This window comes from Epinephelus lanceolatus, chromosome 8 (assembly GCF_041903045.1).
Source record: "Epinephelus lanceolatus isolate andai-2023 chromosome 8, ASM4190304v1, whole genome shotgun sequence".
In the NCBI taxonomy this organism is placed as follows: domain Eukaryota; kingdom Metazoa; phylum Chordata; class Actinopteri; order Perciformes; family Serranidae; genus Epinephelus; species Epinephelus lanceolatus.
The window spans coordinates 10,998,695-11,017,310 of NC_135741.1; the positions used below are offsets into that span (position 1 = coordinate 10,998,695).

The 18,616-nt window shown below is 38.5% G+C and overlaps 2 protein-coding genes across 2 annotated transcripts in view; one reads left to right on the forward strand and one right to left on the reverse strand.

Annotated features, from left to right (window-relative positions):
* The window catches only part of klhl12 (kelch-like family member 12), a 30,815-nt gene that overhangs the window by 3,053 nt on the left and 9,146 nt on the right, over window positions 1-18,616 (forward strand). Inside the window, exon 3 of the mRNA XM_078169825.1 lies at window positions 17,583-17,663. The gene's annotated coding sequence lies outside the window, so the exon portion shown is untranslated. The remainder of the gene's footprint in view (window positions 1-17,582; window positions 17,664-18,616) is intronic.
* ptpn1 (protein tyrosine phosphatase non-receptor type 1) lies at window positions 7,786-18,527 on the reverse strand. Its single transcript, XM_033628979.2, has 10 exons — window positions 18,389-18,527; window positions 17,957-18,254; window positions 16,112-16,202; window positions 14,726-14,826; window positions 12,655-12,753; window positions 12,410-12,547; window positions 12,075-12,284; window positions 11,720-11,881; window positions 11,430-11,590; window positions 7,786-9,934 (listed from the first exon to the last, which is right to left on the reverse strand). Exons 2-10 carry the CDS (start codon window positions 18,011-18,013, stop codon window positions 9,646-9,648), a joined length of 1,308 nt encoding a protein of 435 aa, XP_033484870.1. The 5' UTR covers window positions 18,014-18,254; window positions 18,389-18,527; the 3' UTR covers window positions 7,786-9,645.

Sequence of the window (18,616 nt, forward strand, 5' to 3'; positions counted from 1 at the left end):
AAGGGTGAGCTCAGATCCTTCCCCTAAGTAAGTAAGTAAACTTTTATTTATATAGCACCCTTCATAGTACGCGTACACAGAGTGCTTAACAGTACAACCAATAAAACCACAGTTCAATCAGTCACAATAAACGTGCAACCGAAACATTCTAAAAAACATACACACAAGGCATATGGCAATTCAAGGTCAGTGCATGTAGAAGCATGTAATAAAATACACAATCTTAAAATACTCCATTATAAGTAGAAGTCCAGCCGTCATAATCATACATAAGTACAGCAAAATGTCCTTATGATATCAAAAGTGAAAGTACCAGAGGTGGGACCAAGTCATTGTTTTTAAAGTCACAAGTGAATCTCAAGTCTTTGCACTCAAGTCCCAAGTCAAGTCCTAAACTTTGAGTTTTGAGTCCTAACTATCATAAGGCTCTCTTTACCAAATATAATGCCACTTTAACAACAGAGTAATAATATATTGCATTTACAAAACTCATGAATGCTTTTTAATATTTACTTATTTTATAAAACAAGATTGTTGGAAGTCGTTGCATGTCTGTCTGTAAATTACGACCTGAACGGATTGCATACTGATCAGACTGGGTCAAACTCATGTGGGGCATTAAGTGTCAGCTGGCTGGGAATGAATAGCATTTATATTAAATGATTCAAAAATTAAAGAGAAATGAATTAATGCGTGTCCCAATTTTAAATAACATACTTTTTAATCTTTGGGCTGGGGGAAAGATATCAAGCATTTTCAGGTCAAAAGACTAAAGTCCAAATGAGGTCAGGAGTCACTGGTGTTAAAGTCTAATTCCAAGTTTTGCAAGTCTTTTTTGATTTTGCCAAGTCAAGACAAAAGTCATCAAATTTGTGACTCAAGTCTGACTGGAGTGTAAGTCATGTGACTCAAGTCCACACCCCTTGAAAGTACTTGTATTCCAGGGAAATGCCTCTGTGACTAAAACACCATCATACTGTGACATGGTTAAAATTGATGGATTAATGCCTAAGTAGCATTGTTATAACAAGATGAGATGGAGGTGACTTTACTTAAACGTCCAGTGTGTAGGATTTAGAGGGATATATTAGCAGAAATGCAATATAATATAATAAGTATGTTTTTCTTAGTATATAATCACCTGAAAATAAGAATCCTTGTGCTCTTGTTACCTTAGAATGAGCCGTTTATATCTACATAGGAAGTGGGTCCTCGTCTACAGAGGTTGCCATGTTTCTACGGCAGCCTAGAGCAAACAAATCAAACACTGGCTCTAGATAGGACCACTGTCCATCATTAGCAGCCCCTGCGCGACGAGCAGTGTCCGAAAACATTGATTTTTTTAACATAGGACTGTTTTAGTCTGAGTTTTTACCTGTTTAAATCCACTGGTCCATTTGTTTGGGAGAGGGAGAGACCTCTACAGATTTTTGGGCTCCCGCTACAACCTTCTGAATAATGAGTGCTAAAGGAATTGTAATCAGGAGAAGTTTCAACTTGTTGCAATCTGCAGTCCTCAACAGTAGATGCCAATAAATTTCCCTAAATCTTACACACATTTTATTTAACTTGTACAGTTTCATCCACTGGTTTTCAACCTAGGGGTCAGGACCCTTTAAAGAGTCACAAGATAAAACTGAGGGGTCATGTGATGATTAAATGCTGTTATGACACACCCAGGCACAATGTTATATCCTGCCTGCCTATCTTATTTTACTCAGAAATGTGTCACGATGCTGAAGCAAGACACTCTCAAAATGCCGTTTTATCTGGACATTAAGAAGAAGAATTAAAGTTTTGCGGCACATTTGATTCTTAAACCTTGTTTGGGCCTTCAACAGTTAATTGACTTAATTCAAGTGAGAAGTTAAAGGGCCCCGACAAGACACGGCTTTTTGAGAAAACCCAATGCCACTCGTGTGTCTGTATGCTCAACATTAAGCTAAATCTGACAACCAGTTAGCTTAGCTTAGCACAAAGAGTGGAAACAGGAGGAAATAGCTAGCCTGTCTCTGTCCAAGGGGACTATAATGTGTTAATTAGTGAGCTACAGAGGTGCTGGTTGGTGGATTTTGTCACTTTTGAACAGAGCTGTGCTAGCTGTTTCCCCCTCTTTTCAGACTTTATGCTAAGCTAAGCTAAGCTAAGCTGAGTTAACTGACTGCTGGCTGTAGCTTCATATTTAGTGTACAGATATGAGATTGATTTTTAATCCACATGTCTGTGAGAAAGCAAATGAGCATATCACTAAAAAATGTCAAACTGAATGCTCCACATTTTATAAGCTTGTGTTGTTTATGCAAAGTATGAATCTGTAAAGTAACTGATAACTAAAGACAAACTTCAGATAAATATAATGAAATAAATAAAAGTACAATACTAGAGTGTGAAGCAGCAACTGGAAATACTTAATATAGTGCAAGTACCTCAAAATCATACTTGAGTACAGCACTTGAGTAAATGTAGTGAGTTACATTTCTCCACCGGTCGATACTGAGAGCTGTCTATGTCTCATTCACTCCCCTGCCTTTTGTCAGTTTTGAAATGATAAGGGCATGAAGAGACATGGTACACCTGACTGTACTCACACTTCCTCGTATCAGGCTTCCATTGTACAGCGCTGGTGTGTGGGGTGACTCAGACTTTGCAGAGTCACACTTGGAAAGATCTGACTCCCCTCACATTCAGGAATTTCCTGATGCCTGTTCGGCTCCCTGCGCAAACGATCCGCAGGCTAGAAAAGAGACTTACAGTCAAAGATCGTCCCACCCACCCTCATGGCTGGCCGGCTATTGGGAAGTTCCAGGTTAATAACTAAACTGAGGACACATGCTGAAGGAGTCAGCAGGGCAGGGCAGATATCCTTTTTGGTCGATTGTGACTGTGGAGTCAGCACTATGCACAAACAGGCTGAGTAAGGAAGCACTTCAGGACAACACGTATTGCACGTTTGACATTTGACAGTCTGATCAAAGAGCATGGATCCAATTGACAAACATTAATAAGTGTAGGCTTTGGTAGATGACATATTTAGATAAGACATTTGCAGCATTATTAGTAAAGTAGCAAAATGACAATACTCTTCATCACAGACAGCATGAGTCAACACTGTCAGATCAGACGGACTGCAGTTTCAATAGAAACAACTGTGGCTTTAAGACGACTTCCGGTCCTCGGTCACACCTTGATTGTAGTTTTCCTACTGCAGATGAGAGCAGCGTGTTCCATCTTGCCTGCTCGCTTGACGTCAGCAGAGTGTGGTGGTTGGGAGTGCTATTACTCACTCTGTTTAAGTTGCATTCCTGTACAGCGTGTGCTAGTGCCTGCCTCTTATTTCCCAAACAGGAAGTTCTAGCCAAGACTGTTGCCAAATCATCTGTACTACATCAGTGTGGTGGGGCTTACTAAAGCAATGCATGTGTCTCAAGACATGTTCTTCCTTCCTTTAGAGTTTACTGACCATCATTGTTGTAGTCTTTTACACTCAGACAAACCTAATCTTCAATCAGCCTTAAAGTTTTGTGTGTTTTATGTGTTTTAAAAGGAACTGAGTGTGTTTTCAGTGGGCAGAATAGATATTCTAATTTAAAGTTAAGTATTATAGCACTGTTTTCATGAAAAATACTTTTGTAATAAATTCTACTGTTGTAAAAAGCAATTGAAACTTGAATAAATTCAGAGCATGCAGCACCATAATCCCAATTAAACTCAGAGGCAGTGTAGGCTCTGCCCGTAGAGGAACACTCATGACTCCATCTTACTGTAGAGAAAAGTAAACGAGCAATTAAAAGTAATTGATGAGCAAACCCAGGTCAACAAAACAGGAAAGAGTGGGCTGCAATGAAAGCCAAACCTCCTTATTCTCAGAGAGCAGCAGCCAGGAACCAGACAGTTTTACAATGTAACAGCGCCACCTGGTGGTGGTTTTCAATCATGTCACACAGACCCTCTTGAAACAGAATCATCAGTACTCACAGCATGGAAGAAGTTCTCAGATCTTTACTGAAGTAAAAACAGCAACACCACAGTGTAAAAATATCCTATTAGTAAAAAAAATGCATTCTAAATCTTATTGAATAAAAGTACAAAAGTATTGGCATCAAAATATACAGAAAGTACCAATAATAAAAGTACTGATTGTGCAGAATGGCCTATTTTATAATCATAGACATTATACTAATGGATTATAATCAGTGATGCATTAATGAGTACTTTAATGGTGCAGCTCGTAAATGTGAGGCTAATTTCAACTACCTTTATATACTGCTGGGCAGCTTAATCTATAATAACACATTATAATTTATCAGCTGATATTCTATTTTGTATTAATAAAGTTGTTAAATAAATGTAGTGGAGTAAAACGTACAATAATGGTTTTCTAAAGTAAAGTGGAGTACAGGTAACATCAATTGGAAATACTGTAAAATAAAACTGTATAATGTCAATTAAAAGCCCGGGCTATTATTTGCTTAAATCACTTAATTCAACAGGCCTATATTTGGGACAGGCTTTTAATTCCTTTCATGCAAAACTGTTGCTCAGCAAAGATCAGGAAATATAATCAAATTGCTCATCTAAACCAGTGTGAATATTATTTGTATAAAAATTAGGTTTCAAATAATATATCAATTATTAATCGTTCATTTGATCTAGCTCCATCAGTGCATCCAACACAACTTTGATTAATTTTTATGAAAAACCCGTTTGATTCTTTTGATCTGAGGACCCTTACAGACTAAAGGAATATGAATAACTTAAAGTGTAATTGAGGAATGGACACATAATTTGAGGAAGCAAACAGCCCACTTTTACACATCTGAGGAACTTCTTTTAAAGAAAAAACTGCTTGGCAACCAGACAGGCGTCTAATTGAGACAGGCGTTTATTTGTCAAAATGTGTAGCCACACTGGGCTGGTAAAAGGGACCAAGCTTTTAATGGGGAATAGGCTTTACGGTACTCAAGTAAGGTAACAAGTACCTCAAACATGTACCTATGTAGAGTACTTGAGGAGTTACTTTCCACTGCTGAGTATTCATTATTTTACATTACAGTTTCTTCAATGTAAAGGGAGTACTAATGCCTGATGCTCAGATTTGAAGACTGCTGACATCACTGGGCTATTTGACCACCTTTAAGGGTTTGTAAGTTGTTACTAATGCTGGATTTATTTTCTTAATAAATATTTACTAATGTTTCACAGGTCATTAAAAAAAAAACATTAATAAAATATAATTTTTTGTTGACTGGTTAAACTGTTTAGTCATGTATGTCTACAAAAGCTGCAGACAATGGACCAAAATCTATTTATGAAGAACTTATTAACACTTACAACTCCAGAGTTAATCAATAAAGCCCTTTAGTAATGACTTATTAACATTTATTCAACAGTTAGTTCTGACCGAGGCATTTGATTGGATAGGAGGCATCCATGAGTGTGGAGAACTATGTATGACTCTGCTGTACAGGTGTCCTAAACCGTTAATTACTCTAACTGTTAATTTGCCTACAATAAAACTGTCGTCCGCAGAGATAAACATATTTTCACAAATATCATCTGAGTCAAATCATAAACGGTCGTCAGAAGAAGACGAAGGGAAGGAAAGAAGTCTGGATACTTCACTGCAAACCCCCAGGTGTGCTCATCAGCCGATGTCGCAACGCACTGTGATTAAGCTGTTAACTCATTGGAATCCACACATGCCACCAAACCGTCTGTCAGCACACTCTAATTTCACTGGTTGTGTAATAGATGGAAACCCACAGATAAATGTATATGATGCAAAGTAGCTGGCCTGAGGTCATATGTAGACCTACACAGTGTTGCAAGCAAGTGTGCAGGAAAATTATTACTGCTGTCAACACTTAAAGCACTAGACACTGTCAGACTTTAAGATGCAATGACTTAATAAAATATGCAAACTTGTGTTTCATATACAAAGTCTCTCATGGCTGAGCTCCACCACCACCACTTGTCGTCTGTATCAGCAGAAGAGCAAACATTAATCGTGTCACTGGGGGTCCTGTAAGAGGAGATTGTATATATTTACTGAGGAAAAGTGCTCAAGAGGGTGGTATGTAATTCCAGTTCATATCAGAGAACTAAATACCTATAGATCTGTCAGTAATCAATTAAAACAGTGGGTGAGATTAATACGAACATGTTGTAAACACTAATTCTTTTTTGCTGCTGCAAATAATAATACGTCCTGCTGGTGTTGCAGTGTTGCTTTATATGGAAATATGTCACCACTGCCTCTAGTGCTTCTAAAAATTCTATTTTCTTTTATATTGCATCAACCTTGCCTCAGGTTTTAGCACTGAATCACAAATTTGATGATCATTACATTGTTGTGACTAAAAAATAATTTATTGTTGATGTGTTCAAACACATCTTTTAAAGTGTTTGTATGTTTTTTGTTTTGTTTGTTTGTTTTTTGTACTTTGTTGTATTTTAGGTAGCCTTGTGTAACATCTTGGCCAAGGGATTACAGATGTTGATTTTGGCATTTTTATACCATGTGTATTTATTAATTTGCACTTGCCCTTCTAAACTAAATTGAACTGAAACTAAAGTAAACTAAACGTATACTAAACTAAAACTTGAACCAAACTAAAACTAAAGTAAACTAAACTACAACTAAACTGAAACTAAAGTAAACTAAACTAAAACTGAACTAAACTAAAAGTAAAACTAAAAGTAAAAATAAACTAAAACTAAAATAAACTAAATTAAAAATAAACAAAAACTAAACTAAAAGTATAACTAAACTAAAACTTAAACTAAAGTAAAACTTAACTTAAACTACACATAAACTAAACTATACTTAACTAAAACATAAACTAAACTTAACTAAACTACACTAAAACTAAACTACACTAAAACAAAACTAAAAGTAAACTTAACTAAAAATGACTCTAAAATAAATAAACTAAAATTAAACTTAACTAAAACTACACTAAAATTTAACCAAACTATACTTAAATAAAATGTAAACTTTAACTAAACTACACTAAAACTTTACTAAAATGTAAACTAAACTAAACTAAATAAAAGGTGCCTAGAACTGTTATATAAAATCAATATCACTCTTGAGGGAGTGTTGTTGTACTGAACGTCAGCATGGCTGTGATTTGGTCGTAGGCACAAGGCCATATAGCTGTGGATTGACACTGAGTACAACATCACTCCTTCTCGTGTGGTGTTGCTTCATTATAACCACATACATGACAGCCTGATAATAAACCCCTGAGCAAATATGAATAAATAACCAACATTAGTAACTGCATAAATACCAAACTGAGTTGATAAAGACTTTACAATGGGATTTTTACTCTGGCCAGAATGGTTTATAAATGATGTAAGGAGCATAAGTAAATTACTCATTAAATATGAATAAAGCTAACATATAACAGGCACCTTATCAGACAGCGATACCAGTATTTCTGAACTTTCAAATGTGGATATGTTGTTGCAGTGTGCAGCAGTTTCATTGACTGATGACTTGAAGTTATTACTAATTATCATTAAATGCACGTGAGCACCTTATTCCTGTTGTTAAATTTCTAAACTTGTTGGCACTTACCATGAGAATGTATTGCACTTAACAGGACTAAAATACACCTCTCTTCCTATTCATATCACTGACCTGACAATGAGATGAAAACACAGTGATGTGTGACCTTTTATTACCACAGTCATTGTTGCAGAGGTAAGACTTGGAGTGAGGTCATAGACTTCAATTGTTTCTTTAAAAAAACAAAAACAAAAAAAAAACAGAACAGATTAACAGTAGACTTTGTTTTTTATTTAAAAATGAAAACAACAAATGTAAATAAAAAAATACATGTTTTTGAGCTCAGCAGAAGTATAGAAAAAAAAACAGGAAAACCTGGTGCAATGGCTGCACAGGTGCTGAGGTTTAATCCCTTGCTAAAGCGGAACAAAAAAAAAAACTCAGCACACTGAAACCTGATTTGAAAAAAAAATATATATCTAACAAGGGTGTGTCCTTGTTGAGGATGTTTATACATTCTAAAGAAAAGTACAGCTGTCAGACTCAAGTGCTGAACTTTGTCGAGTCACAAAGGTAAACTGAATGCTAGCAGCTTAGCTAATCTCTTCTTAGGACAAATCTGTTGATTCACAAATGCAGCATGCTAGAAAAAAAAAAAGAATCATACAAAACAATATTGCCAGCTCAGGGCCACGCCATGATACAACGGATCATCACTACAGTGTATTGTTTTCATCCCTGTGCTGGTGTTTGATTTTTGGTTTGTTTAAAATCCCTGTTTCCCTGTTTTAAACTCAAGAGTTTGATAAAGGGTGACACGTTATTATTAAGTATTTGTATTGCTGGCGAAAAGTTGGGTGGTAGCTACTTTGTGTCTCAATAAGCTGGCATTCTTGTGTCTAACTGAACACATATTACTTTATAAGAGTTGCATTTATGTTATATTACACATTCTCTTGGCAATAAAAGCCTCCACACATTTTTATCCACTGTGACTGAAAAGATCCAAAACATTTAAATCAAAAGCCAATGTCAATTTGAGAATGCCAGATAAATGGACAATCAGACATGCCACCTTGTCTCTGCACCATTTTTTAAAGACATTTCTGTGTCACTGTTACAATAAGATAAACTTTATTGATCCCACAGTGGGGGGAATTCTTGAGCCACCAGGGAAAGAAAACCAGAGGGAATCAGTTACCCGGAGGTAACTCAGTCTACAGCTCACATTTGACGTTCTGTAAATGTTATATTAATCATTTCTCACTGAGTAGATTTAAGTCAAGCATCAGTAGAAAGCTCCACTAACTACCACTCGCGCCAAATACACAAACACACAAAAACACACACATGTACTGTATGTACTCAACTAGCATGCCTCCTGCAGCCCTACACAGGCCGACCAGTGAGGGCAGATAATTCAATGCCCACCCCAGCATGCATCTCTTATCTCGTGGGCACAGGATTGCTTCCCTCTTACGTTCACATACTTCACCTTACTGTTGGGTTTAATATTGACCCATTAGAAAAAAAAAAAAGTTTATAAAAGTGTCTCCCTTACTGGCATGTTTTCAGACAGGCTGGTCAAAAATCTGGCTCTGTGATTTCTGATCATTTATGAAAGCAAAAGAAAGATAAGGTGGAGAAATGTGTGAAATCCTAACAGACACCTTCATAAAGGATGAAATGGAAGAACAAATAAAAGTGTCATTTGGTAAATATGAGAGGAAACACGTGTAAAATGTCTGACAGGCCATTCATCATGTTCACAGAACAGGGGAGCTAAAACAAAACCCTCCTCCTCGACAGACATGTATCGTCTGTGTTTAAGTCGGGACACGTATTTGCGATGTGACACCTGAAAAACTGAGGCCCTGAGCATCCATGATGACGTACTGAAAGTATATTTGAGTGGGGCAATGAGGACTGGCAGCCTGTTAATCCCAACCAGCCAACCACTTCGCACTGCATTTGTAAAATAAACGAGTGAACCTGAATCTGCAAGTCCAAACAATCCACTCACTCACAGAGTAAACTCAGAGTCAAAGCAGGCTGATGGGTCAGCCGAGTCCACTTTGCAACATCAGTGGAGAGACAGGGAAAACAAAAAAAGGAAGGAAGGACAGACATCAGTGGAAACAGGCTCGATAACAGACGTAAGCACTGAGAGCCAGCGCCGTGCACAGGCACACATTGGTTAGTAGAGGGGACCAAGTCCCCGGCACAGGAGAGCTTTCTTTTTGCTGCTGCGCTGTCTCTGGTAACTCCTGCTCCTCCATCTCCTGCTGCTGCTCAGATATGGTCGGAGCTTTGGAGGAATGATCTCCGATTCCCATGTGGCCATCGAGCTGGGCACCGTCAGCAGGAGGCTGGGGGGCAGCAATGTTCCTTTGTCGCAGCCCTGAGTCTTGTGAGGACCTGAGTTGAGTAAAGGATGGCTTTAATGTCCCCGTGCAAGTTAGTTAACCTTCATTTAATGTATTTGTAGTGGCCCGCCACATTAACATTCACCGCCACATATTGATCTTCTATTTTTGAGGTTGTGCTCCGCGATCCGTCTCTCTTTCTCACAAACACATTTGGTGCATTAGCAAAAAGTCACTCTGAGCGCTAAAGCACACTCTGGCACAAACTAATTTGGAGTGCTGTTAGAATACCACTGGGTTATTCAGAGCACCACACTCTCGGAGCAGCTGATCGTATTCTAAACAGCGGGAGCAGCAGAGCACCAGGCGCAGTGTCAATGAAACTTAACCATTTGTCCATTCATATCTTCCTCAAACCCTGTGTTCTCATATGAGGACATCAAATTTTGGGTTTCCTTGACCTTATACTTCATTCTACTTAACTCAGACCTGTTCTTCTCATTCTTGGACACTTTTTTATCCCATCTAGTGGCCCTGGCAGAGCGCCGAGAAGATGATCAAACTTGACTGTCTCAAAGAAGTAAAAGTTGTAACAAGGTTTCCGTTGGTCAACATGCGGAAGGATAATTTGCACAATGCACTAATCCATGTAAAAACAAGATGGCAGACGTATCTTCCAAGTCAGTCTGCAGCCGACCCTGATACAAAAGTGGACCCGGTCCAAAACCTGATCACATTGTATGGTTGAAACTTGTTTATTTATGATTAATATTATTTGTAGTTTGATATGGAATAGAAGCTAAGCTAAGGCGCTGTTAATTAGTACGTACTCGTTTGAAGACATTGGGAAGTAATTATCATTGATAGTGTTTCGTTTTTTATACTTATCAGGTCCAACTGATCCAAAATAGCTAGGAGACATTAAAAATGCATACCAAACAAAAGTCCCGGTCTCAGGAGGATATAGAAATAAAAGGCTACATTAAAATAGTGTGTAGAGAATCAGTTTGGATTTACGAACACAACAACCACTTTAGTTTTTAAAATCTACGTAAGATGTAACAGGCTGTATCCTCATGGAAACTGAGCAACCCACGGCTTAGCTTGCTAATAAAACATCTTCAGAAACAGTCATATCAAATATGGTTGACACATCCGCCCCAACACTTCATAAGACGGTGTTTAATAATGATGTAAACAAGGATTATTTTAATGTACATTTCACCAAACTAACAAAATGTAATGTTATTACCTTGGACTGAAGGACCAAATGACGTCAGTTAGGTTACCCTAATCAAGTATTTTAATATTTCAGGAGTACTCATAAACCCTCTAACTGTGGAACACATATTTCTAATGCTTGCACATATAAATAAAACAAAGTCATTACTGTATTTACAAGTTTTGTCAGGTGTTCACTATATCATCAAGCTGGTTTACAAATAGCTGATGCAACCAAATACTGTTCTGCTTTAAAAAATATTTCCAACTAACGACGATAGTCAAACTGAAACAAAATTTTTCCAAAACATTATTCAGATAATTACCCCAGACTGCGGATTTCCATCTGTTGGATGACCTCATCATTTTCAGGGAAAAAGGATGGCTCAACTCTGCCATTGTAAGGGTCTCTGGGAGGAGGAAGAGGAGGCGGAGGGGTGAACTCTGGAGGATCATCTTCCTCGTTCGAGAGCTCTTTCCATGACTCCTTGAGAAAAAACAAAATCTCTTTGAGTATTTGCAAAAACTGGGAGTTTTGCCTTATGTCGAATAGCGCATAAACTTAGCGAAATTTCTAACTTCAGAACAAAGAGCAGAGTTGAGAGGAAGGACTTGCCTGCACAGATGTATCTCCTTTGATGTACTTGGCACCTTCGATGACAGCAAGGTAGGAGAAGCGGAGTTGATCTGCTGTCTGAATCAAGCCCATTCGATAGCGTCGCATCTCCAGCAGAATGTCACGAATACGCACTGAAGACGGGTCCTTACGCATGGACATCTACATAACACAGCAAAAACATTGAGTTTTAAGAGTCCTGAGTCTTTAGCTACTGAATATAATTCAGTTCTACAGCAGCAGAGTCAGTTTCATTAATATTGGTTTAACAATCAATCACAGGCTTTAGTGTTAATCTATTTTACAGACAGACAGTTAATGTCGTGATTCCTTAACAGCAGAGCTCTGTACAAACCAATAAGAGGCAGGTGTCCACAAGACAAAATGTCCCGGAGCGTCCAATGCCGGCGCTGCAGTGCACCACCACTGGTCCGTGGTCTGAATTCAGACAACCCGACTCCCGCACCTTAAACAGGAAGTTAAGGAAGGAGGCAGGAGACTCTGGTACCCCAAAGTCAGGCCAGGTGGTGTAGTGAAAATGTAAAATCTCACGAGTCTCTTGAGTCTGTAAAAGAAAATCAAACATGCAAAGAAGAATTAAAAAACCTCTTAAATAAAAAGACTTCAGTCCTAATCTGAAACCATGTACACTTTCACACACACAAAGTCTAAAGAGGAGAAAAAACTTACAGACAGATTTTCCAACGCCAGCTTACGGACTGTGTAGTAAGATTTGATGTCCTCTGAGACAAAGGTGAGCTTGAAATTGGTATCTTCAAAGATAATATCTCTCTCCTCTCTCTGTGGCCAATATTGGGCACATTTAATCTAAAACAAAACAAAGATGCACATAACAGAAAGAGAAGAGCAGTGAGGTTACTAGGACTGTCACATTTTAAGAAAGTCACACTGTAAGAAGAAAAGCCAGTGCTTACAGATCCTTTCTCTATGACTCTGTTCAGCATCACTACACCACGGGTCCTCTGCTCCCACACCATCTCCCAGAAGTTGCCACATGTATTTGGAAGGGGTCCCTGAGGAAAAAAAAGAACAACTGTTGTGTTAGCAGAGAGGAATTTATTCTTAGTATAGCTAAATAATAACAGTGCATCTATTTAAAGATTTCTGCAAGGCATTTGATATTCTTAAAAAAGACTTCTACAGAAGAGACGGATATATTAAATCTTCAGTGTACAGTCTAAATACTAGGCTCAACAAACACTGAAATCTAAACTTCAGCTGCATACTAAAGACCAAGTGGGCATCTCCCATTGGGACCTCACTGCTCTTACTGTCCAGCTGCCAAAATCCAGATGAGCGATGGGAATAGTTGATAAAAATATTGAAACACTCAACTGAGTCACTCACAGCGACAAGCTTCATGAGCAGCAGCAAGGGATTTGTGGACTTTGTTATAACCACGTTTCAATTCTCAGGCTACTTACTGTAAGCAATCTGAGGATTTAAAAAAAACTTTTGCTGTTTGTTCATGCTTTTGGGGTTAAAAGAATAATTTAATTCTAAGGGTATAAAATGCTCTGGGGACAGATGATCAATTTAAAACTCATCAAGAGTCTATCCACAAACTATTTTTGGACTGCTGGCCCATAAGAGTCTTCATCAGGGTATTAAATGCACTGGGGACAGATAGTCAATTTAAAACTCATCAAGAATCTATCCAAAAATTTATAAACTATTCTACCACAGTCAGAGTGCCTCGGATGCATTTTGGACTGCTGGCCCATACCATGGACTTTCACAGTGAGTAAGCTGGACATCCATTGCTTTATATTCCTATGTGACTACTTACCCTATCCTTAATAACACCTGATTTTTACGATTGCCTACGCCTAGTGTCTTGAGGAAGCCTTTGATTTATTAGCAGTATATAGACATAGTGCAGTGTGTCATACTCAAAACCAAACATAACAAAACCACACCCATAGGAAGCATTCAGAGATACACAATATACAACCAAGCGCTGAACTGCTAACAAAATTCTCATAGCTAGCTAGAAACATTAAGGCCATGACACACCAAGCTGATATTTGTCCGTCAGTTAACGTTGGGCCATCGGTGAGAATCTGTTGACCCTTTTTAAACCCTGTTTTTTTTTTTGGGGGGGAGGGGGGGGGGGGTGATTATGCATGGTGAATCGGTGACAGCTATGGCAGAGTCCGTAACTGAATGACATCACTTTTTGGCAGCTTACCTCAGTGTATGAGAAGAGAAACGGAAGTGAGGAAAGTAAACAAACATCTCATTTTAAGAGGGAGAAAGTCCAAAACAAACTTGTTCCATTAGGTGAGATTATTTTTTCTTTGGCCATTGAGCACTTCAGCAGAAACGTTCCCCGATGGTTTGTGTTATTGTTCACTGGCGTACAGTACATATACCTTGTTCTTTCAAGACTGGTGTTGTTAAAGTGCTAACTGGCCAAAAAGGAGTCAAGACAGTCTTCCAGTTTCCCTTTTTGAAGTCAGGCAACACAGCACGGTGCTTTTATTGCAGCTAGCTCTCTGAAGTTGCTTTGGTGTGACAGGGCCTTTACATGTCAGCATGATAAGGCATTATTTTAGTGCCCTATGTCTGCCAGAGAGAAAAAACTTATACTGACAAACTCAATATTGTCCTTCTGTTTCAGTGTCCTTTCTCCTTGCCAGTAAATCCGACCTTCATGATGTTCAGTTGAAACTGTTTCAGAGGGGCTTTTGAATTGTCAGCCCCATGTTTATAACTTAGGGCAGGCTAAATCTCTCTGTCTTTGTCTATATTTATTTATTTATTTAGTTTCTGGAGAAACCTCTGACTTCAGTGTGAAGTTTTCTATGCCACAGCAGAGACAATAGCCCCACCCATACCTACTTCCTTGCTGCTGTCACAGTATTTGCATCACAGTTTTTCCCTGGTATAAACATTGTGCAATACCATATAAATAAGAGGTTTGAATTCTGTGTAAGCGTGGAACCATCTGTGTCTGAGGAGTGTGTACTGACTCGTGCTTACCTGAGTGAGGATATAGTTCCTCTGTGTCTCTTCTACTGTTATTAGGCTGGCGTTAATGTAGTCGTTCGTACCCAGCTGCAGACATATTCTGCTGTGGTCAACTGAGGAGAAGAAGAAAAATATGCCTGTGTGCTTTAAACATGTCACAACCCTCAGGGGACTAAAAATGTACTTCTCAGACCGACACAGCTGCTGGGAACATATGACCGGTCGTGTCGTTGAACAAAACACAGCTGGTAGCTTTTTAATACTGAGACACATAATGTCAACTTTGTTTTTGATGCGTCCACTGAAGGAACATTTCAGTTAAAAAGTAAATAGCACGAGCGAGTTTCAGTTTACGGTTTTTCACATTTTCACACACTTGACAGCACATATACAGTAACTACTCTGCATAATTTGCATAGCTTATTCAGTGTGAAAAAGAGGAAACCACATAGTTCAGCTGTTGGATGGTGATATTACAGGAAAGAATATTGAATAATAATTCATTTTAAACACTGAACCACACCAAATAAATATTATTACATGGAAAGACACAGCTGTGGTTAAAAACAGTGTGTCTGCTAGGATGGCTGAACATAAATGATAATAACAATTAAATGTACTTATATAGTCCTTTCTTAGATATGTTTTCAATGTGTTTTAAAGAATAAAATGTGAGATTAAATAGGAGAAAAGTTCAAAATAGATACAGTATTTAAAAATGTGAATAAAATCTGCTGAGACAGGCACTCGTGATTGATGTGACGTTTTAATAGATCAACTGAAGCGTGTCCACAGAGTTTTATACTTGTCTGATTGTTTGGTTTAAGATTGTTATGACAAATTGGTGTGATTCATTTCCTGCTGTTTCCTTTCTCTCCAGTTTCCAATACAACTTTACTTTGTTTTTTAATCATTTGTCAGTGTCTAGTTGTGTGATGAGAATACAGGTGCACATAAGCTGTTGTTAAATGTCATTCAGCATTACATAAAAGCGAGCCTATACAAATGGGTTTTAAATACAGATGATTATTATGTTGCCACCCTCATGTAGCTTCACCTCTTTGTACTTTCTCTCTTCAAAAAAAAAGAGCATAAGTTATTTTATGTGAAGTCACATCCTTTATTACGTGCGTCCACAGTGAGGCAGCGCTCTGCCTATTGTGTAATACTGACATTGTGTTGTTTCAAATGACTGAGGTCAAACAGCAGTAAGCTGGCATGCTTGTATAACATTCAACTGTGGAAGACTCAGTTTAACATTGTGCTGCTGTAACGTTACAGAATAAGTTACCGCTGGCTTACGCTTGAACATTAACAGCCGATCACAGAGCTGTCATCAATGTAAAGGAGTATTTTTTTTCTGTGTGGTGCATTCAGAGAGACAAAAGAGCAACTTACATGGGCTAACATCTCTGTAACGATTCCGAGTCTTGTTTTCAGGTAATTTGGCAACCTTGCACGGGAGTTCACATGACTGCTGGCGAATCTCCTGTGACAGGATACAAAAATAGCATTACATTAGCATTACATTTACATGACATTTGAGTTCTGATGTGACATGAATGGTGCAGGTTGTGTCCCTGTGGTTGTTTTAAAACCTAAAATCTTAGCATGTATAATGACTCTTGAAAGGGGGTTGTTTCTTTATTTAATTCTGTAGAAAAACATTTTGGTGTGTGGTATGTTAGCACGCCCACTCATCTAAGTAAACTGTGAAAATATAATAACACACTGAGCTGTAAATAATGGAAATTCTGTGCAGAAAACTGTGGACAGACAATTAAAATAAGTTCATTTAAGGCAGTGGTTGGAATATAACTAAGTATATTTACTCAAATATGTTACCTTAATTGAGAATTTCCATTTTATTCTCCTTAGACTTCTTCTCCACAACAATTTTGGCGCCAACTTTTTACCACTGCAGTTGCCACCGAGTCAGCTTCTTTGCTGATTCAGACGATACAAAATACAACTAAAGTACCAACTAATACATTAAGTTTCTCAGCAGTATATTAAGTAGCCAGAAATAGCTCCACAGTTAGCGGCTGCAACATGAGTGATGCTTGCACAATATCTGCATCACTTATTTTAACCTAGTGTGTGATTCTCACCGATGAAACCAATGTTTAGACTGATGGATTAAATGTCTTGGGACAATTTTGTAGTTAGCATTAGGGTAGTTTAGTCTAGATCTTTGGTTAGTCTTGGGAGTTTTGTAGGTTATAAATGTTACTGTGAATCCTTTTAAGACCCGAACATTTGTTTGGTGTGCATTTTTAATTCCTCCTAGCTATTTGGGATCAGTAGGACCCAGTTAAGTCCCAATGTCCTCAAACAAGTACTTCCTAATTAACAGCTTGCTACTGTTGCTAAAAGTGGTCAAATTTGTTATCAAATCAAACTACAAACATTATTAATCATAAATAAATAAGTTTCAACTATGAAATGAGATCAGGTTTCAAACCTTGTGTATTGTGCTCTTACTACCACTAGATGGCACAAACAAGTGTCCACGAACGAGGACAACAGGTCTAAATTAGGCAGAATGAAGCATTAAATCAAGTAAACCCAAAATTTTGTGTCCTCATATGAGGACAAAGGGTCTCAGGAAGATATTACATGCACTTTTCCTAACCTCTAGACTACTTGTTAGTGAACACATTTTAAAAATACAATCAGTTTCATGTCTGGGCCCCTTAGCTCAAGATTTGATAGCTTGTCAGATAGTACCATTTCACATCTTGATTATTTCCTATGAATTGTACTTGTATTTTTAATCTGTTTTGTGAATAGCCATTCTGTATAATGAGTATATTTTTAATATTTACATATAGTTGGTGCTAATACTTGTGTACTTTTACTTAATTAGGGTTTGACTGCAGGGTTTACTTGTAGTATTGCTGCTGTTACTCAAGTACAAGATGTGAGTACTTCCAACCACTGATCCAAGGTGAGTAAAAGCTGAAATAAACAAAAGGTGACACCACATGTACAGCTTGTATGTAATATACAGTAATATAACAGTAAAGTGATAGGAGGTGCTGCTTGCTTGAGACCCAGGGAGACACATCAATCATCGCATTGATCCGCGGACTCAACTAAACACGAACAAGGCTGATAACTACACTGACTGGTAGCTCCGCTGCTGCAGTCTCATCGTGCATTACAGCTAACATTTGGTCCTGAAAGTATGAGCTTCACTAACAGTCCATTTCCACCTTGGTTTTGCCGGAGAGGTCCTACCTGATAAATGGCGCTCCAACTCCCGTTTTCATCGATTTCCCGAAACTCGGCTTCCATTGCTGACAGTCCAGCTGCCACTCCTTCTTCTTCTTTCTCCCCAGATATGGACACCCGCAGCTCCCCGGTGATTTAGCAGTTTTTACTCTAACAGTGTCCCGCAATAGCTGACAACTGTTCCGCCAATATCCTGTAATTCTCAGCAGGGCAGCATAGATTACCGTGTTACCTCTCTCGGCGCTGGTTAGCGGAAACACGCCGCTGGCTCCTCCTACACGGTGCAGCCGCCGTCCTCCGGTGGCTAAAAAAAGAGCACAATGTGTTTTTTTAAAAGAGATTATAATCCACTCCGGGTTCTCCGGGTGTGTTTCGCGATTTAAATCTCCTGATAAAACCAGAATACACAACTTTAGTATCAAGAAATTCTCACTTTACCATTTCAACGGCAGCTGTAGAGACAGAGCAGCGAGGACGCGCGGAAGGCATCTTGTGTCTGGGACGTGACGCGTCCTACTGCGGGAGCGCGCACGTACACACGTAATGGTCTGTTTACGTCCAATCTGTGGAGTCTGTGCTGCTGTGACCTGCTGCAGTTTAGTCAACGAGATATCCGAGCTGGTTAAAACTCGCACCGAGGACGATATGAGATTATATGTGACATTT